Raw genomic sequence first — 18,578 nt, 5'->3', positions numbered from 1 at the left:
CAACAGATCAGCTAACCGATAAGGGAGGACTTCCTCTTGGAAACTGTACTATACAGGAGGGTGACCAATGGTAGCTCTCCAGATGTTTTTTTTTTTTGCCTACAACTCCCATCAGCCCCAGCCATTGGCCACGCTGGCTGGGGCTGATGGAAGTTGTAGGCAAAAAACATCTGGAGAGCTATCGTTGCCCACCCCAGAGTGCCGAAGCATGCCCCACTGATCCTTACTTACCCATTAAGGCAGCATCTTGGTCTCCTGCCCATGCAATCCCCCTGATCAGCACCCTCTGAACAGTGTCTGTCAGAACCTCCTCTGTCCCTGCAGCACCTTCTGTGAAGAACCCTGGCACCTTGAAGAGCAGAGAGCCCCCCACACACAGACAGTGGGGAGGAGAAAGTAAGAAAAAGAAAGAATTTGGGCCTCTTCCCCCCAACTCTGCCGCTCCAGAGCCACCTACAGTCAGAGAAACGGGAGTCGGCATCCTGCCTACCCAAGTTGGATTAAAAATAATGCGGCTAATAGCAATTCAAGATGATGATATTGTATTTATATCCCGCCCTATACTCTGAGTCTCAGAGCGGTCACAATCTCCTCTACCTTCTCCCTCCCACACACACACAACAGACACCCTGTGAGGTGGGTGGGGCTGAGAGGGCTCTCACAGCAGCTGCCCTTTCAAGGACAACCTCTGCCAGAGCTATGACTGACCCAAGGCCATTCCAGCAGCTGCAAGTGGAGGAGTGGGGAATCAAACCCGGCTCTCCCAGATAAGAGTCCGCACACTTAACCACTACACCAAACTGGCTCTCTGCACAATCCGCAGTGAAGAAACTGGGCAACAATTTTTATTTAAAAATGCACTAGATCAGTATGTTAGCTACAAATCATGTAATCAAGCTGAATGGCAAAACTGGCAAAAACAAACAAACCACAATAAGAACAAAACAGAAGTCATGTTGGATCAGGCCAGGGGCCCCTCCAGTCCAACATTCTGTGTCACACAGAGGTCAAAACCAAGGCGCCATCAGGAGGCCCACCAGTGGGGCCAGAAGCCCTCCCACTGCTGCCCTCCAAGCACCAAGAATACAGAGCATAAGAACATAAGAGCAGCCATGTTAAATCAGGCCAATGGCTCCTCCAGTCCAACATTCTATGTCACACAAGAGGTCAAAACCAAGGTGCCATCAGGAGGCACACCAGTGGGGCCAGAAACCCTCCCACTGTTGCCCTCCAAGCACCAAGAATACAGAGCATAAGAACATAAGAGCAGCCATGCTGGATCAGGCCAACGGCCCATCCAGTCTGTGTCACACAGTGGCCAAAACCCAGGTGCCATCAGGAGATCCACCAGAAGTGACAGAACTGCAGATGCCCTTCCATCTTTGTCCCCCCGCCCCCCACCAAGCACCAAGAATACAGGGCACCGCATGTGGCTTCTGAGCCACAGTTTGGCCACAACTGAAGTGGGATAATGCCTACAGTTCGCATCACTGAACTGTTCCTCTGATCTACAGCATGCACTTTCAATCCCTTTCTACTACCTGGATGAAATGTTCTCACCTGCTCTTCCTGCTTCAAATACCCTCCCTGGCTGAGGAGGAAGCCTTCTGCCAGGGCCACTGCCTGGGAACTGGTCTCCGGCCCGCATTCCCTCACCCAGCTCTCCATCTCTGGGGGCAGGATGGCCAGGAACTGCTCCAGGATCACCAGGTCCAAGATCTGCTTCTTGGTGTGTCTTTCCGGCTTCAGCCATTGCTGGCAAAGACTGTGGTCATAAACCTTTGAGATACACTGAGGTTCCTGGCAATGGAACTGTACAGAGCGCTGATACTGTACGCCAGAAGCTACAGCATCCTCACACTGGACACTCTGCAGGTTCCTTTCCCAGTCTTTCTCCTCCTTCCCAGCTTGGATAACACAAGTTTCCGTCAGTTCCTTCGGGATGGCTGAATCTGGTTTTTCCATCTTGGAGCCGAGCTCAGCGGTTGAAGTCTGTTTCCAACAAACCTGGGGGGGGGGGGGGGGGGAGTGGGTGTCTCTTTTTCTTCCAACTTGTTTTTCCCTTATGGCAATGACATCCCCAACCGGCAGGTTTCTATGTCCTGTCAAACAAACATGAGGGACAAAATATCACATTCTTACATTAAAGCTGTGAGCTATTCGCATTAAAGTTGTGAGCTACTGCATGAATTAGTTTGCTCTGGGGCCATTTTTCCTGAGCGAAGACAAAAACGTGTGAGACGGAGGTTAAAAAACTGTGAGCGATCTCACACTAACTCAGCTCAGAGGGAACACTGATAACAAGTTCTAGTGAGTTAGTGTGAGCTCGCTCACAGGTTTTTTAGCCTCCGGCTCACATGTTTTTTGTCTCAGCTGAGGAAAAAATGGCGCCAGAGCGAACGGATTTATGAAGCAGTTCACAACTTTAACGCCAGCAGCTCACCAAGTAGAATTTTTGTTCACAAGACTCCACAGCTTAGAGGGACCAAACGGATTTCCAAGCTAAGGAGATTAGCCCCCTGGAGAAAATGGATGCTTCGGAGGGCGGAGTCTATACTTTCCAGGCTCAACCCCCAAATCTCCAGCAGTTCCCCATTCTGGAGTTGGCAACGCTAAACCCCCAGCCCCCACCTGTGGAAAGGGGAGGATCTGGCAACCCTTCTTCCTCCCCAGTTTGAGAGCCAGTTTGGTGTAGTGGTTAAGTGTGCAGACTCTTATCTGGGAGAACCGGGTTTGATTCCCCACTCCTCCACTTGCACCTGCTAGCATGGCCTTGGGTCAGCCATAGCTCTGGCAGAGGTTGTCCTTGAAAGGGCTGTGAGAGCCCTCTCAGCCCCACCCACCTCACAGGGTGTCTGTTGTGGGGGAGGAAGGAAAAGGAGATTGTAGGCCGCTCTGAGCCTCTGTCCTTGAAAGGGCAGCTGCTGTGAGAGCCCTCTCCAGCCCCACCCACCTCACAGGGTGTCTGTTGTGGGGGAGGAAGGTAAAGGAGATTGTGAGCCACTCTGAGGCTCTTCGGAGTGGAGGGCGGGATATAAATCCAATATCTTCTTCCTTCCCCCCCATACACCCACCCGCTTCAGTCTATTAGAAAGGGGTCCTTCCCACCTTTTGAAACTTGGGGGGTGTTTTGAGGAGAGGCATCGGATGCTATGCTGCAAATTTAGTGCCTCTACCACAAAAAACAGCCCCCCTCCCCCAGAGCCCCAGATACCTGCAGATCAATTCTCCCTAAGGGAATCAGTCTCCATAGGGAATAATTCTCCCAGCAGACATTTCCCTCCCCTCCCCCAGCTTTCTGATAACCCTGAAGTGGGGGGGCGGGCCTCCAAACCGGGGGATCCCCTGCCCCCAACTGGGGATTGGCAACCCTATTCCCACCCCATCCTTGCATCCTTAACCCCGCCCCCTCCCATCCAAAAAAAGCACGGTGGGCTCACCAGATTGTGGGGAGGGGAGCCGCTGGCGCCCCACAAGAGGAAAAGGCCGGTTACCTTTTGCGGCTGCAAATCTCCTTGGCTTCTCTGCCGCTTCGGGAAATCAGGCGAGGCCCCTTTGTTCGGGGCTCCCAATGGATGAATGGAGTCGGCGCGTGCCAATGAATGACGGGAAGAATGAATGAATGAATGAACGAACGAATGAATGAACGGAGCTCCTCTCTCCCCCCCCTCCCCCAATGCAAACCCTAAGGGGCGGGATTGCATCGCCCACGTCCCTTTCTCCCCCGCCCCGCAGCGCTTCGTGCAGAGATCTCCGGCTGCATTGCAAGATCGGGCCCGATGGTGCCTGGCTAGAGAGGCATCTCTCCCCCGACCCCCGGAACCGTCTGAAAACCAGAGGGCAAGGAAGCTGGTTCCTAGAAAGGCATCGCGGGAGGGTGGGGAGGGGGCTGTTTCCTGCCCCCCCTCCTCCCTTTCCGTGGGAAAATGACGTGGGGTTTTCCCACGCTGAGTTCCCCGCAGGGTTGGGTGGGCGCACCTGGGTGGGTTGCGGATGGGGGGGAGGGAAGGAAAGGGTTGTGGGGGGGGGCTTTGGACTAGGACACCTCCCCCCCCCCCGGCAGAGGAATAAAACTGGACCGATGTTATTGCTGCAATTGCCGTGTTTCTACCAAGAAAAATTATTATTAAAAAAAAAAAAATAAAACTGGGCCAGTGTTTTTTAGGATTTTAAGAACATAAGAAGCTTTGTTGGAGCAGGCCAAAGGCCCATACAGTCCAACACTCTGTGTCACATAGTGGCCAGGTGCTATCAGGAAGTCCATCGGTGGGGCCAGGACACTAGAAGCCGTCCCACTGTGACCCCCCCCCCCAGCACCAAGAATACAGAGCATCACTGCCCCAGACAGAGAGTTCCATCCAGTTCCATCGAACTCATTTGTTAAAAACCTCCTTCTTCCTCGGAAGTTTTTAAACAGAGGCTAGATGACCATCTGACAGCAATGAAAGTCCTGTGAATTTAGGGGGAGGGGTTTGTGAGTTTCCTGCATTGTGCAGGGGGTTGGACTAGATGACCCTGGAGGTCCCTTCCAACTCTATGATTCTATGAGGGCCCTTGTTGGGCCAGGCCATGTCAAGTTGTGCTGAGCCATGTTGGGCCAGGCCATGTGTGTACCTATTTAAGATTATGTAGCAGAGATATAAACTTTATAAAGGACACAGACAAACACAATAAAATATATATTTTTAAAGAACTTAAAACATGCTTAAAACATTAGCACTTGTTGGTAAAGGTGCTTTCTTTGTATGTTTTCCATGGGATCCAGGGAACTGGGCAAAGGAAGCTCTGGCTCTTTCCTTCCTTCCCCAGGGGACTGGGAGGAGGGGGAGGAACCTCAGCCAATAGAAGGAAGAGAGGCTTGGCTCAGTAGCTCTGCTGAGTGATTGAGAGAAACTGGGAAAACCAGCTTTGCCTCCCCCACTTCCTCCCCAAGGGAGGAGCCTCAGCCAATGGAGAAAAATAGAGGTTTTGCTCTGTAGCACCTGTGCAATTGAGAAAGTCTTGCAAAGCAAGCTGTGATGCAGAAGGAAGCAAGAGAGAAGGAGAAGGATGCAGATGACAGGCAGTTGCTCAGGGCCTGATAGGAGCTCTCTGGGGGCCTAATCTGTCCCCCGGGCCACATCTTTGACACCCCTGCCCTAGGTAGTCAAAATCTGAGGGACCCCCTTGAAAATTATTTCAGAGTTAGAGCACCTGCCCCCGCTGTTGCCTGCATGCCCCTTCATAAAACCCCCTTTGACAAAACTCTGGGGGAGAGGCAGAAGAGGTAAACTTGGCAACGCCACCAGCAGCAGCCACACCAGGCAAGTCAGTTGCTGGCTGTATGTGCAGGCTGGGAGGGCTGCAAGCAGAGGGGAAACCAGAGGGGAAAGCTGGCCATGGGGCCCCTACCTTCCCACACACACAAGCACACACAACAGACACCCTGTGAGGTGGGTGGGGCTGAGAGGGCTCTCAGAAACTCCCCTTTCAAGGGCAACCTCTGCGAGAGCTATGGCTGACCCAAGGCCATTCCAGCAAGTGCAAGTGGAGGAGTGGGGAATCAAACCCAGTCCTCCCAGATAAGAGTCCGCACACTTAACCACTACACCAGACTGGCCTTCTGTCTTTCCCAGCATCAGGGTCTTCTCCGGGGAGTGCCCCCTTCTCATTTGGTGGCCAAAGTATTTGAGCTTCAGCATCTGACCTTCCAGGGAACAGTCTGGGTTGATTTCCCTTAGGACTGACTGATTTGATCTTCTTGCAGTCCAAGGGACTCTCTAGAGTCTTCTCCAGCACCACAGCTCGAAAGCATCTATTCTTCTGCGTTCGGCCTTCCTTATGGTCCAGCTCTCACAGCCATACATTACTCTCTCTCGGCTTGACTTCGCGAACGAAGATTTAAGAAGGGTGCAGTAGTCCACGTCTGCTGCAGGCTCGCTGGTGGCTGACAAGACCAATGCGGGACAGGCAGATCCGGCCACAGTGGCTGCAGGGAAAAGTCTGATTTGGGGTTGGTGCTGGTGGAAATACTTTTGACTATATGGAAATCACTTTGACTATATGGACTTTTGTTGGCAGGGTGATGTCTCTACTTTTTATTGTACTGCCCAGGTTCGCCATAGCTGTCCTCCCCAGGAGCAAACGTCTTTCAGTTTCATGGCTTCGGTCACTATCTGCAGTGATCTTGGATCCCAGAAATGTGAAGCCTGTCACTACTAGGGAGGGACGGTGGCTCAGTGGTCGAGCATCTGCTTGGGAAGCAGAAGGTCCCAGGTTCAATCCCTGGCATGTCCAAAAAAGGGTCCAGGCAAATAGGTGTGAAAAACCTCAGCTTGAGACCCTGGAGAGCCGCTGCCAGTCTGAGAAGACAATTCTGACTTTGATGGACCAAGGGTCTGATTCAGTATAAGGCAGCTTCATATGTTCATATGTACTTCCGTGTCTTCCCCTTCTATTTGCCAAGGTGTGATGGGGCCGGATGCCATGATCTTAGTTTTTTTGATGTTGAGTTTCAAGCCTACTTTTGTGCTCTCTTCTTTCACCCTCAACAAGAGGTTCTTTAAAAATATGCATCCCTTTAAAATAGGCATGACCCTTTGCTGAGGGATGTCATAGTATATTTCATATATTTGCCCTTTTCTCAGGTGTTCTGCTTGCATTTTCCCTCCTGGCTCCCCTAATGGGCTGAAATGCTTTCTATACAGAGAATATTTGGGGGCTTTTGGGTGATATTGTTCACCAGTGTGGTGTATCAGCACCTTTTTTGCAGGGGGGAAAGTCCCAAATCTTGAGGGTGGAATTGGGGGGAATCAGAGGAGGAGGAGAAAAAGGGGGGGGGGGTCTGAGAGAGCTCTTAGAGTTACTGTGACTGATTGAAGTTCACCCAGATGGCTGCAGTTCTCCGGATTAGAGTCCGCTGCTCTTAACCACTACACCAAACTCAGTCTCTATTTTATACATGGGTACTGCCACCTCTCCTTTTCTCTTTTACAAAAAGAGCACTCCCTCTAAAGGGTAAGGAGAGAGAGAGAGCTGCAGTCCTAGACAGGCAGATGTGGGGGGTGGGGGAGGGAGCCACTTCCTCCCCCGACCCTTGCGAGGAAGCGCCTTTGAATCTTGGTGGCTTCTGCTTGAACGGCTTGGAGGGAACCCGGTGAGCTGCAAGAGGTTTTGCAGGGGGGAAATCTGGGGTCGGGGGCTGTAGTGCAAGACCCAAAGTAGAGAACAAGGAGGGGGGATGTAGCAGCGGGTGCAAGAAAGCATCTCAATCCCCCACCCCACCCCCGTTTGTCCCTTGCCTGGGCTCCCCACCACCATTCCTGCCCCACGGAGAGCCGCTTCTTCCCTTTGGGCAGAGCAGAGCCGCGTAGTTCCTGCAGGGGGCTGGAGCGCAGGATCCGAATCCGGCACTTTTGGAGATCAGAGGAATTTCAGGGGGCTTCCAGAGGAGCCTTTAGGAAGGAAGGAGGAGTGTGTGTGGGGGGGGGGGGCTGAGGGTCAGATTTGGGGTGGGAGAAAGGGGGGCACAGATCAAGGAGGGGGGAAGGAGTTGGGGGGCTGAAGGTCAGATTTGGGGCGGGAGAAAAGAGGGCACAGATCAAGGAGGGGGGGAAGGAGTTGGGGGACTGAGGGTCAGATTTGGGGTGGGAGAAAGGGGGCAGAGATCAAGGAAGGGGGAAGGAGTTGGAGGACTGAGGGTCGGATTTGGGGTGGGAGAAAGGGGGCACAGATCAAGGAGAGGGGAAGGAGTTGGGGGGCTGAGGGCAGATTGTGGGGGGCAGGGGTCGAGGGTCAGAGCTAGCTGGGAAGGAAGGGTGTGAAGGGGGGCAGGCATTGTGTCCCTTGGCCCTCAGAAGACCCCCACGAAACAGAATCCCAAAGCAGGGGATTTGCTCTGAGGTTGATGCTTTGGGGGGGGGTATTTTTCCTGCCTCTGCACAGCCCCCTGCAGCACCGGGGCCCCTGCCGGAGTCCCCCCCCCCCCCCCGCCTTCTCTGCAATCCTGCCCAAAGCTGCTTGGGGGTGGGGTGGGGGTTGCAGGCTGGTCCCGCTTCGGGGCAGTTCTTTTTCCTTCCTTGGGTGTGGGGTGTGGGTGCCAGTGTTGGCTTTTTTTAATTGAGCGTTGATAAGTTTATCAGTATAACCATATGTCTATCAGGCTGTACCAGTATATCAGTATAGATGGTTTTTTTAAAGCCCTTGTGATATCTTTTGGGGGGAGGGTCACTGCAGGAGATTTGGGGTTCAGAAAGTGAAGGGAAACCTGTTCCACCAGTAGCAGAGACCTATACTGATGGGGTGAACAGGGTTGCTTGGTGCTTTTTTCTCCTCCCCCCCCCCCCCCCCGTACATCAATTCAAGGCAGCTTTCTTGGGTACTGCAGGTGGAGGAGCACGATTTGGGACGCTTCCCGCTCCTAAAATCTCCCTGCTTTAAAAAGCTTCATGGCCCGCCATGGCAGAGAGTGCAAAATCTTTTTCCCTGCAGGGCTACTTTTCTGTGTGCAGGGAAAGTGATAATTCCTATCTGCCGTCTCTGGAGTCAGGCACTCCATCCCCTCATCTCAGGGCTCTCCCCCTTCATTTCCCCCTCCATTCTCCGAAGGCAGGGGTGGCCAAACTTGCTTATGGCAAGACCCACACAAAAGGGTTGAGAGCCGGATGACATGAACATCAGGTGTTTGAGAGCTGCCAGACAGGCAAATAGATAGGGAAGACAGTTGGGAAGAAAGCAACTGACTTTAAATGCATTCTATAAACCGCTGGCTGCCTTGGCTTGGAATGCTTATTAAATTTGCAGATGATACGAAATTGGGAGGGGTTGCAAACACAGAAGAAGACAGAAACAGGATACAGGAAGAAGAAGATATTGGATTCATATCCCGCCCTCCACTCTGAAGAATCTCAGAGCGGCTCACAGTCTCCTTTACCTTCCCCCCCCACAACAGACACCCTGTGAGGTGGGTGGGGCTGGAGAGGGCTCTCACAGCAGCTGCCCTTTCAAGGACAACCTCTGCCAGAGCTATGGCTGACCCAAGGCCATTCCAGCAGGTGCAAGTGGAGGAGTGGGGAATCAAACCCGGTTCTCCCAGATAAGAGTCTGCACACTTAACCATGACACCAAACTTGCTCTCCAACGAAACGAGGTAGTGCTCCCAAGGAGGGCTGGGGAGGGGGAGATGTCCCCATGGGGCCCTTTTCACCACCTCGTTGTGACCTTGGCAGGCTGGAAAACTGGGCTAAAATCAATAACATGAATTTTAACAGGGAGAAATGAAAAGTTCTGCATTTAGGTAGGAAAAATCCAATGCATAGTTATAGGATGGGGGAGACTTGTTTCAGCAGTAGTATGTGCAAAAAGGATCTAGGGGTCTTAGCGGATCATACGCTGAACATGAGTCAGCAGTGTGATGCGGTGGCTAAAAAGGCAAATGCAATTTTGGGCTGAATCAACAGAAGTATAGTGTCCAGATCACGTGATGTGATGGTATCGCTTTATTCTGCTCTGGTAAGACCTCACCTGGAGTATTGTGTTCAGTTTTGGGCACCACATTTTAAGAAGGATATAGACAAGCTGGAACGGGTCCAGAGGAGGGCGACGAAGATGGTGAGGGATCTGGAGACCAAGTCCTATTAAGAAAGGTTGAAGGAACTGGGCATGTTTAGCCTGGAGAGGAGGCGGCTGAGAGGTGATATGATCACCATCTTCAAGTCCTTGAAGGGCTGTCCTATAGAGGATGGTGTGGAATTGTTTTCTGTGGCCCCGGAAGGACCAAAACCAATGGGTGGCTTCTCCTTCCTTGGAGGTTTTTAAGCAGGCTGGATGGCCATCTGACCGCAATGAGGATCCTGTGGATTTAGGGGGAGGTGTTTGTGAGTTTCCTGCATTGCGCAGGGGGTTGGACTAGATTACCCTGGAGGTCCCTTCCAATTCTATGATTTTATGATTCTAAGTGATTTAAAGAGAGAAATGCCTTCTCCAACATGGCTGACAGGGCAGTGGGGCCTTTGAGGGCCACATAATATGTGTGGAAGAGCCACATGTGGCTTCCAAACTGCTGTCTGGCCACCCCTGTCCTAAGGGAAAGGGGGTAGCATGGCAATTTCCCCCATTTTTTGTCTAATTCTTTGACCGGTCTTCTATTAATATAATTGGTTAGTTGGGCCACAGTGGCATATTCTGCAATTGTACCTCTCCGTTTTTCGTTGTTTGGACATTCCTCAGCCTTCCATTTCGTTGCCCATATTGTTCTTGCTGGATCAAATCCAGCATCTTGAATTGTGCCCTGAACCCAGAAAATGTAAGCGGAGCGAAAAAGAGTTTCCCACCCCCTCGTTCTTTCTCTCCCTCTCTGGTAGGAGCAGAAAGACACCCTGGATGCCTCCTCTACCATCTCTGTGCGCTGAAGGGGAAAGAGTCGCCATGCAGCCAGCTCAGGTAAGGGGTGGGGGGGATCATTGGGGAGATGTGTGGCAGATGGCAGGGATGCTTTCTTCTCTGTGTGTTGCCTGCACTTCCTTTTGAGGGCTGGTGACAGAGTCTCAGAGTGGCCTACAATCTCCTTTATCTTCCTCCCCCACAACAGACACCCTGTGAGGTGGGTGGGGCTGGAGAGGGTTCTCACAGCAGCTGCCCTTTCAAGGACAACCTCTGCCAGAGCTATGGCTGACCCAAGGCCATTCCAGCAGGTGCAAGTGAAGGAGTGGGGAATCAAACCCGGTTCTCCCAGATAAGAGTCCGCACACTTAACTACTACACCAAACTGGCTCTCTTTAACAATTAGTCCACCTCTTATATCCCTATTGGGCTAGGAAAAGCAACTTATTATGACCCAAAAATTAAAATCACATGCCTGTTCTTATTGAGAGTTCCATACTCAACTACCCACCAAGATGAGAACATTTCAAGAAACCCTTCTTACTAAAAAGAAATCTATCTCCTGATACAGCTGCCCTTTCAAGGCCACTTTTCCAGTGTTGTAAAGAAACGCTTCCTTCTCCTTCTTGCAGGCTGGGGTCTCCTTTGAGGAGGTGGCCGTGCATTTCAGCCCGGGGGAGTGGATCCTGCTGCGCCCAGCCCAGAGAGCTCTCTACAAGGAAGTCATGCTGGAGAATTATGGGAACGTGGCCTCCCTGGGTGAGGATCCTTTGCTCCTTCTTGCAGGGAGGAGAGACTGTTAAGGAGTTAGGAAGCGGTCAGGCTGGTACAGAGATCAGTTCCCCTGGGGAAAAGGGAGGCTGTGGAGGGTCAGCTCTTTGCCATTGTTCCCCACTGTGGTCTCTGCCATCCCTAAATCTCCAGAAGTTTTCCAATCTAAATCTGACATCCCTCCTCCCCCCACCCTGCCCATGTCCAGAGGGAACCTGGGAACCCAAAAGGAGACAGATCCCCCTCTTCAGTTGGCATCTGTAGTTTACTTTCTCCTTCTTTCTCTCCCTCTGTCCCGCAGTCTCCATAGAATTTCTCTCTTTTGCTCTGATGCTGTTCCTGGTTTCTGCTGAGGAGCCTCCCCGAGTCCCTCTCCTGGTTCCCTGGTTCATGTCTACACCACTCCCCCTTTTGGCCCTGTCTGCAGCATAACTCTCCCCCTCCTTCGGTCTGCAGACTTCTTCCATGCAGTATTTGGTTCCCTTTCCCTCTCCCCTCTAGCCTTCCTTCTCTCCTGTCCTTCAGGGACTGCCCACAACTCTCTCCTGGACTAGCCACGAGAGAGCCTTAACTGGGTGTTTTGATCATCAAATATCTCGGTATTTGTTTAATTCTGAATTACCCAAATGGATATTTTAAGGGTTTCTGATTGCCAACTGCCATTGAAATTCTCCTTTCTGTCTTGCCTTTGGTCTTTCCCTTGATGCTTACTAAAGGTCAAGCCTTTTAAAAGAATGCTCTAGCCATGTTGTGGGGAAATAGTGCCCCAATCTTCAGTCTGTGCATAGAGAGGCGGAGGTTCCAAGAGGCCCAGGGTTGGCGTACATGTGTGCATGGCCACATATCCATGCTCCTACAGAGTTTCAACATAGCAAAAGAGGGATGAGTCTTGACCCCATACAGTCCTCCAGCCCAGTCCTATTACTTGTGTGTTCCTGTAGGAACAGTCAATTTGAATATATGGGCACACGGAGGAGGTCTAATTTTGTGGGGTTTGTCCCTGATAAACAGGAACTCTGGTTACCAAACCTGACCTCATATCCCGGCTGGAAGAAGAGGAAGAGCTGTTTCTTCTGGGCTGTGATGAAGAGGAGGGATTGGCAGGTAGGGGCTTAAGATCTCTGTCTTGGGACTGTGTGTTGCCTGCACTTCTTTCTGAGGGCTGGTGAGTTTCTGTGGCCTTGTTTATCCTCACAGTTTGCCCTGAAAGGAGCTTGAATGAATTGTGGCTCTTGAAAGCAATTGCCTACGGCAAGGGTGTCGAACATGTAATCCATGGGCCGAATCAGGCCCCCAAGCAACTGGCTGTCATCTGCTTCCTTCTCCCTATATCTTGCTTCCTTCCGCATAACAGCTTGCTTTGCCAGGCTTGCTCAATCGCACAGCAGAGCTACTGAGCCAAGCCTCTCATCCTTCTATTGGCTGAAGCTCTTTCCCCCCCAGTCCCCTGGGGAAGGAATGAAGAGCCCGTGCTTCCTTTGCCCAGTTCCCTGCATCCCATGGGAAAATACAAACACCTTAAAACGAATGCTAACATTTTAAGCATGTATGAAGGTTTAAAAATATATATATATAATTGTGTTCGTGTCCTTTATAAAGTTTATATCTCTGCTACCAAATCTTAAATAGGTACACATATGGCCCGACCCAACACAGCTCAGCCCAACCCAACATGGCCTGGCTCAGCAAGGTCTTATTTATGTCAAATCCGGCCCTCATAACAAATGAGTTTGACGCCCCTTGCCTAAGGGGCCAGCTGTGGAGGGGTTCCACAGCCATATTCACAGAATTGGCTTTTCACCTCAGTTACTTTTATCTTACAGACTTGAACAAGCTAAAGGGCTAATTAAACACAGAATTGAGGACACAGAGCGACAGTCTGATATCTCTAGTGCATCCAAACTTGGGGTGCTGTTAAATATCGAAAGCACTATTGAGCCAGCATCATCAGTGGAAGGAAGAAATTTTAGAAGGGCATTTGCTCTAGCTAGATGTTCTGCCCTTCCAACTGCAGTTATGCAAGGCAGGTACAATAAAATCTCCTATTCTGAAAGGCTATGCTCATGCCCTCTAAGTGAGGTTGAATCTGTAGAGCATATGTTTTTCAGTTGCCCATATTACAGGGAGGCTCGTTTTAGAATTATTACTCCATTAGTTGATAGGACACCTGCTTATATTAATACAAACAAAGCAAAACTTAATTGATTTCTATCAGATAAGAACATAAGAGAAGCCATGTTGGATCATGCCAATGGCCCATCCAGTCCAACATTCTCTGTCACAGAAGAACATAAGAGAAGCCATGTTGGATCAAGCCAATGGCCCATCCAGTCCAACATTCTCTGTCACAGAAGAACATAAGAGAAGCCATGTTGGATCAAGCCAATGGCCCATCCAGTCCAATATTCTCTGTCACAGAAGAACATAAGAGAAGCCATGTTGGATCAGGCCAATGGCTCATCAGGTCCAACATTCTCTGTCACAGAAGAACATAAGAGAAGCCATGTTGGATCAGGCCAGTGGCCCATCCAGCTCAACACTCTGTGTCACATAACACAAGAGAAGCCATGTTGGATCAGGCCAATGGCCCATCTAGTTCAACACTCTGTGTCACACAGTGGCCAATATAGGTGTATGTGTACACACATATATTCAGAGAGAATTCAGAGATTGCGCATCCAGTTGCTGAGTTTTGTGCACTAATTCTTAGACTGCGGGAATTGCATTTTGATCTCTATTTTAGTATACTATGTCTGTTTTTATTTTTTTCATATTGTGTTTTATACTGTGTTCTGGTCGTGAGACTGTAATAAATATGATGGATGATGGGTTCCAGTCAGTTCTATTGCCCTCCCAGCGTCTAATTCTGCCACCGCCCCTAGCCTGTCTGCCAACCGGAATATATGAGCCTAGGAAAGCTCAAAAAGGAGAAAACACATCCCTCTTTCCCTAGATCTGTTCATGATGTTAAAGAGAAAGTACTTCATAGAACCAGCTTTCTTGTTCTCCTTAGACTACCTTCTTCTCCGCTGGCACCTTCCCTCAGACCCTCTGCCCTCTGCTCAAGCATGAATGGCTTTTCCTCTCTTTTCCTTTTTTTTGGAGAGCCAGTTTGGTGTAGTGGTTAAGTGTGTGGACTCTCATCTGGGAGAACCGGGTTTGATTCCCCACTCCTCCACTTGGACCTGCTAGCATGGCCTTGGGTCAGCCATAGCCCTGGCAGAGGTTGTCCTTGAGAGGGCAGCTGCTGTGAGAGCCCTCTCAGCCCCACCCACCTCACAGGGTGTCTGTTGTGGGGGAGGAAGGGAAAGGAGATTGTGAGCCACTCTGAGACTCTTCAGAGTGGAAGGTGGGATATAAATCCAATATCATCTTCTTTTCTTTCTTCTCCCATGAGAAATCCTTGTCCCTTGTATCCTGTAGAGTTGGCCCTCCAGAGGAACTGGTTGGCCAGTATGCGAGACACGATGCTTGACTAGATAGACCATTGGGTCTGATCCAGCTGGGCTCTTCTTACGGTGGTCCCATGCAGCTCTCAGCTAAAACCAGTTCAGTGAATCATTAGCATCCAGTGCTGGAGGATGACACTGAATCTGAGGCCAGGGCCTGTGACAGACTTTGTCCCCATGTTCACACGGACAACACAATCCAAAGACATAACACTAGCCATACCATCTTTTGTTCATCCGCTTTTTATCATCCAAGCTTATATATGCCATGAAATATCAGCAGCGCCCTTCCACTCAGTATGTCGGACAAATAGGTCAACCGTTACGCAAAAGAATAAACGGACCTAAGCGTGGCCATCCTTAAACAGCAGATTTCGTCAAGGAGAAGAAGAAGAATTGCAGATTTATACCCTGCCCTTCTCCCTGAATCAGAGACTCAGAGCGGCTTACAATCTCCCATGTCTTCTCCCCCGACAACAGACACCTCGTGAGGTGGATGGGGTTGAGAGGGCTCTCCCAGAAGTTGCCCTTTCAAGGACAACTCTGCAAGAGCTATGGCTGGCTCAAGGCCAATCCAGCAGCTGCAAGTGGAGGAGTGGGGAATCAAACCCGGTTCCCCCAGGTAAGAGTCCACACACTTAACCACTACACTAAACTGGCTGAATTTAAAAAGTATGATCGCTCAACTTGCTCATTCACAAAATCTGAACAAGGAATCCCCACCCCCAAGCTGAACAAAGACATAGGACTTTATCTCACAAATGCTAATTTTCACCACTAAGCATTTCTCTTTTGTTCTGATCTGGTTATTTACACCGTGTGTGGTACCCCTGAATCCTGAGTTCCCTTTTTTGCAGCACCCATCCCAAGCTTTGACTGGGATATAAAGACTGAGAGATCCACCTTCTGAATCATACCTGACAAAGAGTGTCTCAGAAGCGTGTACCCAGAAAAGCATGGTAGTATTCAGGTTGTGATGACTCCAAATTAGGTATTTGTGGAAAGTGTCCTATCATAACACCAGGTGTCCCTTTCTTTCAGAAGGAGACATGTGGCAGTCAGGAAACGAAGCAAGAGAACACTCTTTGATGGAGGAGGAGGATACATATGCAGATGTGCAAGAGGAATTTGCATGCTTGAATGCACTGAGGGAGGAAGAGGGGAAACACTCATCTAAAGGGAGAAGTAATTCCAGTCTTTTAGAGGGTGACCAGCTATGGCAAAAAATAGATCAAGGACAAAAAAGGAATTTGTGCACTGCAGGTAAGAAAACTTTCACTGAAATATCAGTTATTAATGTTCAACAATGGATGTGTAACAGAAAGAAAATACATAAGTGCATGGAGTGTGGTAAAAGTTTTGGAAGAAAAGATACCCTCCTCTCCCACCAAAGGACACACATAGGAGAGAAACCATACAAATGCCTGGAGTGTGGGAAAAGCTTCAGTCAAGGTAGAAGCCTTACTTCGCACCAAAGGGTACACACAGGGGAAAAACCATACACATGCTTGGAGTGTGGAATAAGCTTCAGTCACAGTTCAGACCTTCATCGTCATCAGAAAATTCACACAGGGGAGAAACCATACAAATGCCAGGAGTGTGAGAAAAGTTTCAGTTGCAGTTCACAGCTTAATGTCCATCAGAAAATTCACACAGGGGAGAGACCATGCAAATGCCTTGAGTGTGGGAAAAGCTTTGTTGATAGTTCCAACCTGACATCCCATCGAAAAATTCACATAGGGGTGAAACCGTATAAATGCCTGGAGTGTGGAAAAAGCTTCAGCCGGAGTTCCAGTCTTACTTCCCATCAAAGAATTCACACAGGGGAAAGACCATATGAATGCCTGCAGTGTGGGAAAAGGTTCAATCACAATGCACACCTTACTTTCCACCAAAGGACACACACTGGGGAAAAACCATATAAATGTCAGGAGTGTGGGAAAAGTTTTGGAAGAAAATATACCCTCCTCTCCCACCAGAAGACACACACAGGGGAGAAACCATATAAATGCCTGGAGTGTGGGAAAAGCTTCAGTCACAGTGGAAGCCTTACTTTGCACCAAAGGATACACACAGGAGAAAAACCATATAAATGCCTAGAGTGTGGGAAAAGCTTCACTGACGGGGCCAATCTTACTTCCCATCAAAGAACTCACACAAGGGAGAAACCATATAAATGCCTGGAGTGTGGGAAAAGCTTCCCTCGGCGTTCCAGTCTTAGTTCCCATCAAAGAATTCACACAGGGGAGAAACCATACAAATGCCTGGAATGTGGGAAGAGCTTCCGTCACAGTTCATACCTTAATGTCCATCAGAAAATCCACACAGGGGAGACACCATACAAATGCTTGGAGTGTGGGAAAAGCTTCAGTGATAGTTCACACCTTCATCGTCATCTGAAAATTCACACAGGGGAGAAACCGTATAAATGCCTTGAGTGTGGGAAAAGCTTTAGTTACAGTGAAAGCCTTACATTCCATCAAATAATTCACAAAGGGAAAAAACCATACAAATGCCTGGAATGTGGGAAAAGCTTCAGTCACATTTCATACCTTAGTGTCCATCAGAAAATTCACACAGGGGAGAAACCATATAAATGCCTAGAGTGTGGGAAAAGCTTCAGTCACAGTGGAAGCCGTACTTTCCATCAAAGGATACACACAGGGGAAAAACCATATCAATGCCTGGAGTGTGGGAAAAGCTTCAGTAAGAGTTCCAGTCTTACTTCCCATCAAAGAATCCACACAGGGGAAAAGCCATATAAATGCCTGCAGTGTGGGAAAAGGTTCAGTCAAAATGCAAACCTTACTTTCCACCAAAGGATACACACTGGGGAAAAAACATATAAATGCCAGGAGTGTGGGAAAAGTTTTGGAAGAAAAGATCATCTCATATCCCATCAAAGAATTCACACAGGGGAGAAATACAAATGCCTGGAGTGTGGAAAGAGCTTCAGTCACAGGGCACACCTTCATTGCCATCAGAAAACTCACACTGGGAGAAACCATACAAATGCCTGGAGTGTGAGAAAAGCTTCATAGACAGTTCTACTCATATTTCCCATCGAAAAATTCACACAGGAGAATGCCTAGAGTGTGGGGAAAGCTTCATTTGGAGTTCCAGTCTTACTATCCATCAAAGAATTCACACAGGGGAGAAACCATATAAATGCCTGAAGTGTGGAAAAAGCTTCAGTCAGATTTCCCATCTTACTTACCATCAAAGAATTCACACAGGGAAGAAACCATATAAATGCCTGAAGTGTGGGAAAAGCTTCAGTCAGAGTTCCACTTATTTAGCATCAAAGAATTCATACCAGGGAGAAACCGTAGAAATGACTGCATTGTGGTACTTTGACACACATGAGAGAAGAAATAAAAATGTCTGGACTATGGGAATAATTTCTATGGGAATAATTAGTTTGCTTACCGCCAAAATATTCATTGAAAGTAGAAGCCATATAAATATCTGCAGTGTGGGAAAATATTCATTCAGAGTGCATACTGTAATGTCCATCAGATAATTCCCATAGCATATAAATGCCTGCAGTGTGGAAGAAGGTTATTTCAGTGGGCACACCTTCATTCCCACCCCTAGACGCACACAGGGGAGAGGAAATATGTTGCGTATTCATGATTCTAATTGTATTTATGAATATTTGTGCATTATGTAGTTTCATAACCTCTGTAAAGTTCAATTCCTGCTTAGGACCAAAAATTCATAATTGCCTCTCAACCTTGACAGTTCATTAGTATAACTGAAGACATAGGAGATTTATTGCTCTGGAATTGCAAAGAACTGCTGTCTTATAACCTTGCGTTGAGAATTTATTGGAAGTCATGTAGTAGTTCATGTAGTATAGTTACTCCTTTGCTCTATCACTTTAGAGTCAAAGTGATTTATTTGGAGAAGAATCACATGTTCAAGTTCAAAACTTTTATTTCTCTTCCTAAGTATCCTGTATTTAAAGTGTTGCATAAGAATCTGGCTTCCACTTTT

The 18,578-nt window shown here is 49.1% G+C and overlaps 3 protein-coding genes across 3 annotated transcripts in view; 2 read left to right on the top strand and 1 right to left on the bottom strand.

The window, feature by feature from the left end:
- LOC132571768 (zinc finger protein 24-like) overlaps positions 1 to 1,965 on the bottom strand; it is a 3,136-nt gene extending 1,171 nt beyond the window's left edge. Inside the window, exons 1-2 of the mRNA XM_060238560.1 lie at positions 1,561 to 1,965; positions 232 to 349 (exon numbers count right to left, since the gene is read on the bottom strand). Of these exons, the coding sequence (XP_060094543.1) occupies positions 232 to 349; positions 1,561 to 1,965 (523 nt within the window). The remainder of the gene's footprint in view (positions 1 to 231; positions 350 to 1,560) is intronic.
- An 8,439-nt stretch (positions 1,966 to 10,404) lies between these two features.
- LOC132571767 (zinc finger protein 557-like) lies at positions 10,405 to 15,793 on the top strand (the record flags this gene model as incomplete). The annotated part of the gene is made up of 4 exons (XM_060238559.1): positions 10,405 to 10,419; positions 10,992 to 11,118; positions 12,142 to 12,234; positions 15,621 to 15,793. Coding segments are annotated over exons 1-4 (408 nt in total), but the record flags the coding sequence as incomplete, so codon positions are not given.
- Positions 15,794 to 15,837: 44 nt separating this feature from the next.
- LOC132571765 (zinc finger protein 160-like) lies at positions 15,838 to 17,620 on the top strand. The gene has a single exon (XM_060238558.1). It carries the CDS (start codon positions 15,890 to 15,892, stop codon positions 17,618 to 17,620), a length of 1,731 nt encoding a protein of 576 aa, XP_060094541.1. The 5' UTR covers positions 15,838 to 15,889.
- Positions 17,621 to 18,578: the final 958 nt, after the last annotated feature.

The sequence above is a fragment of the Heteronotia binoei genome, chromosome 5, assembly GCF_032191835.1.
Source record: "Heteronotia binoei isolate CCM8104 ecotype False Entrance Well chromosome 5, APGP_CSIRO_Hbin_v1, whole genome shotgun sequence".
Taxonomy (NCBI): Eukaryota; Metazoa; Chordata; class Lepidosauria; order Squamata; family Gekkonidae; genus Heteronotia; species Heteronotia binoei.
The sequence above is the reverse complement of the archived record's forward strand: the minus strand, read 5'-3'. Positions and strand labels throughout refer to the sequence as shown.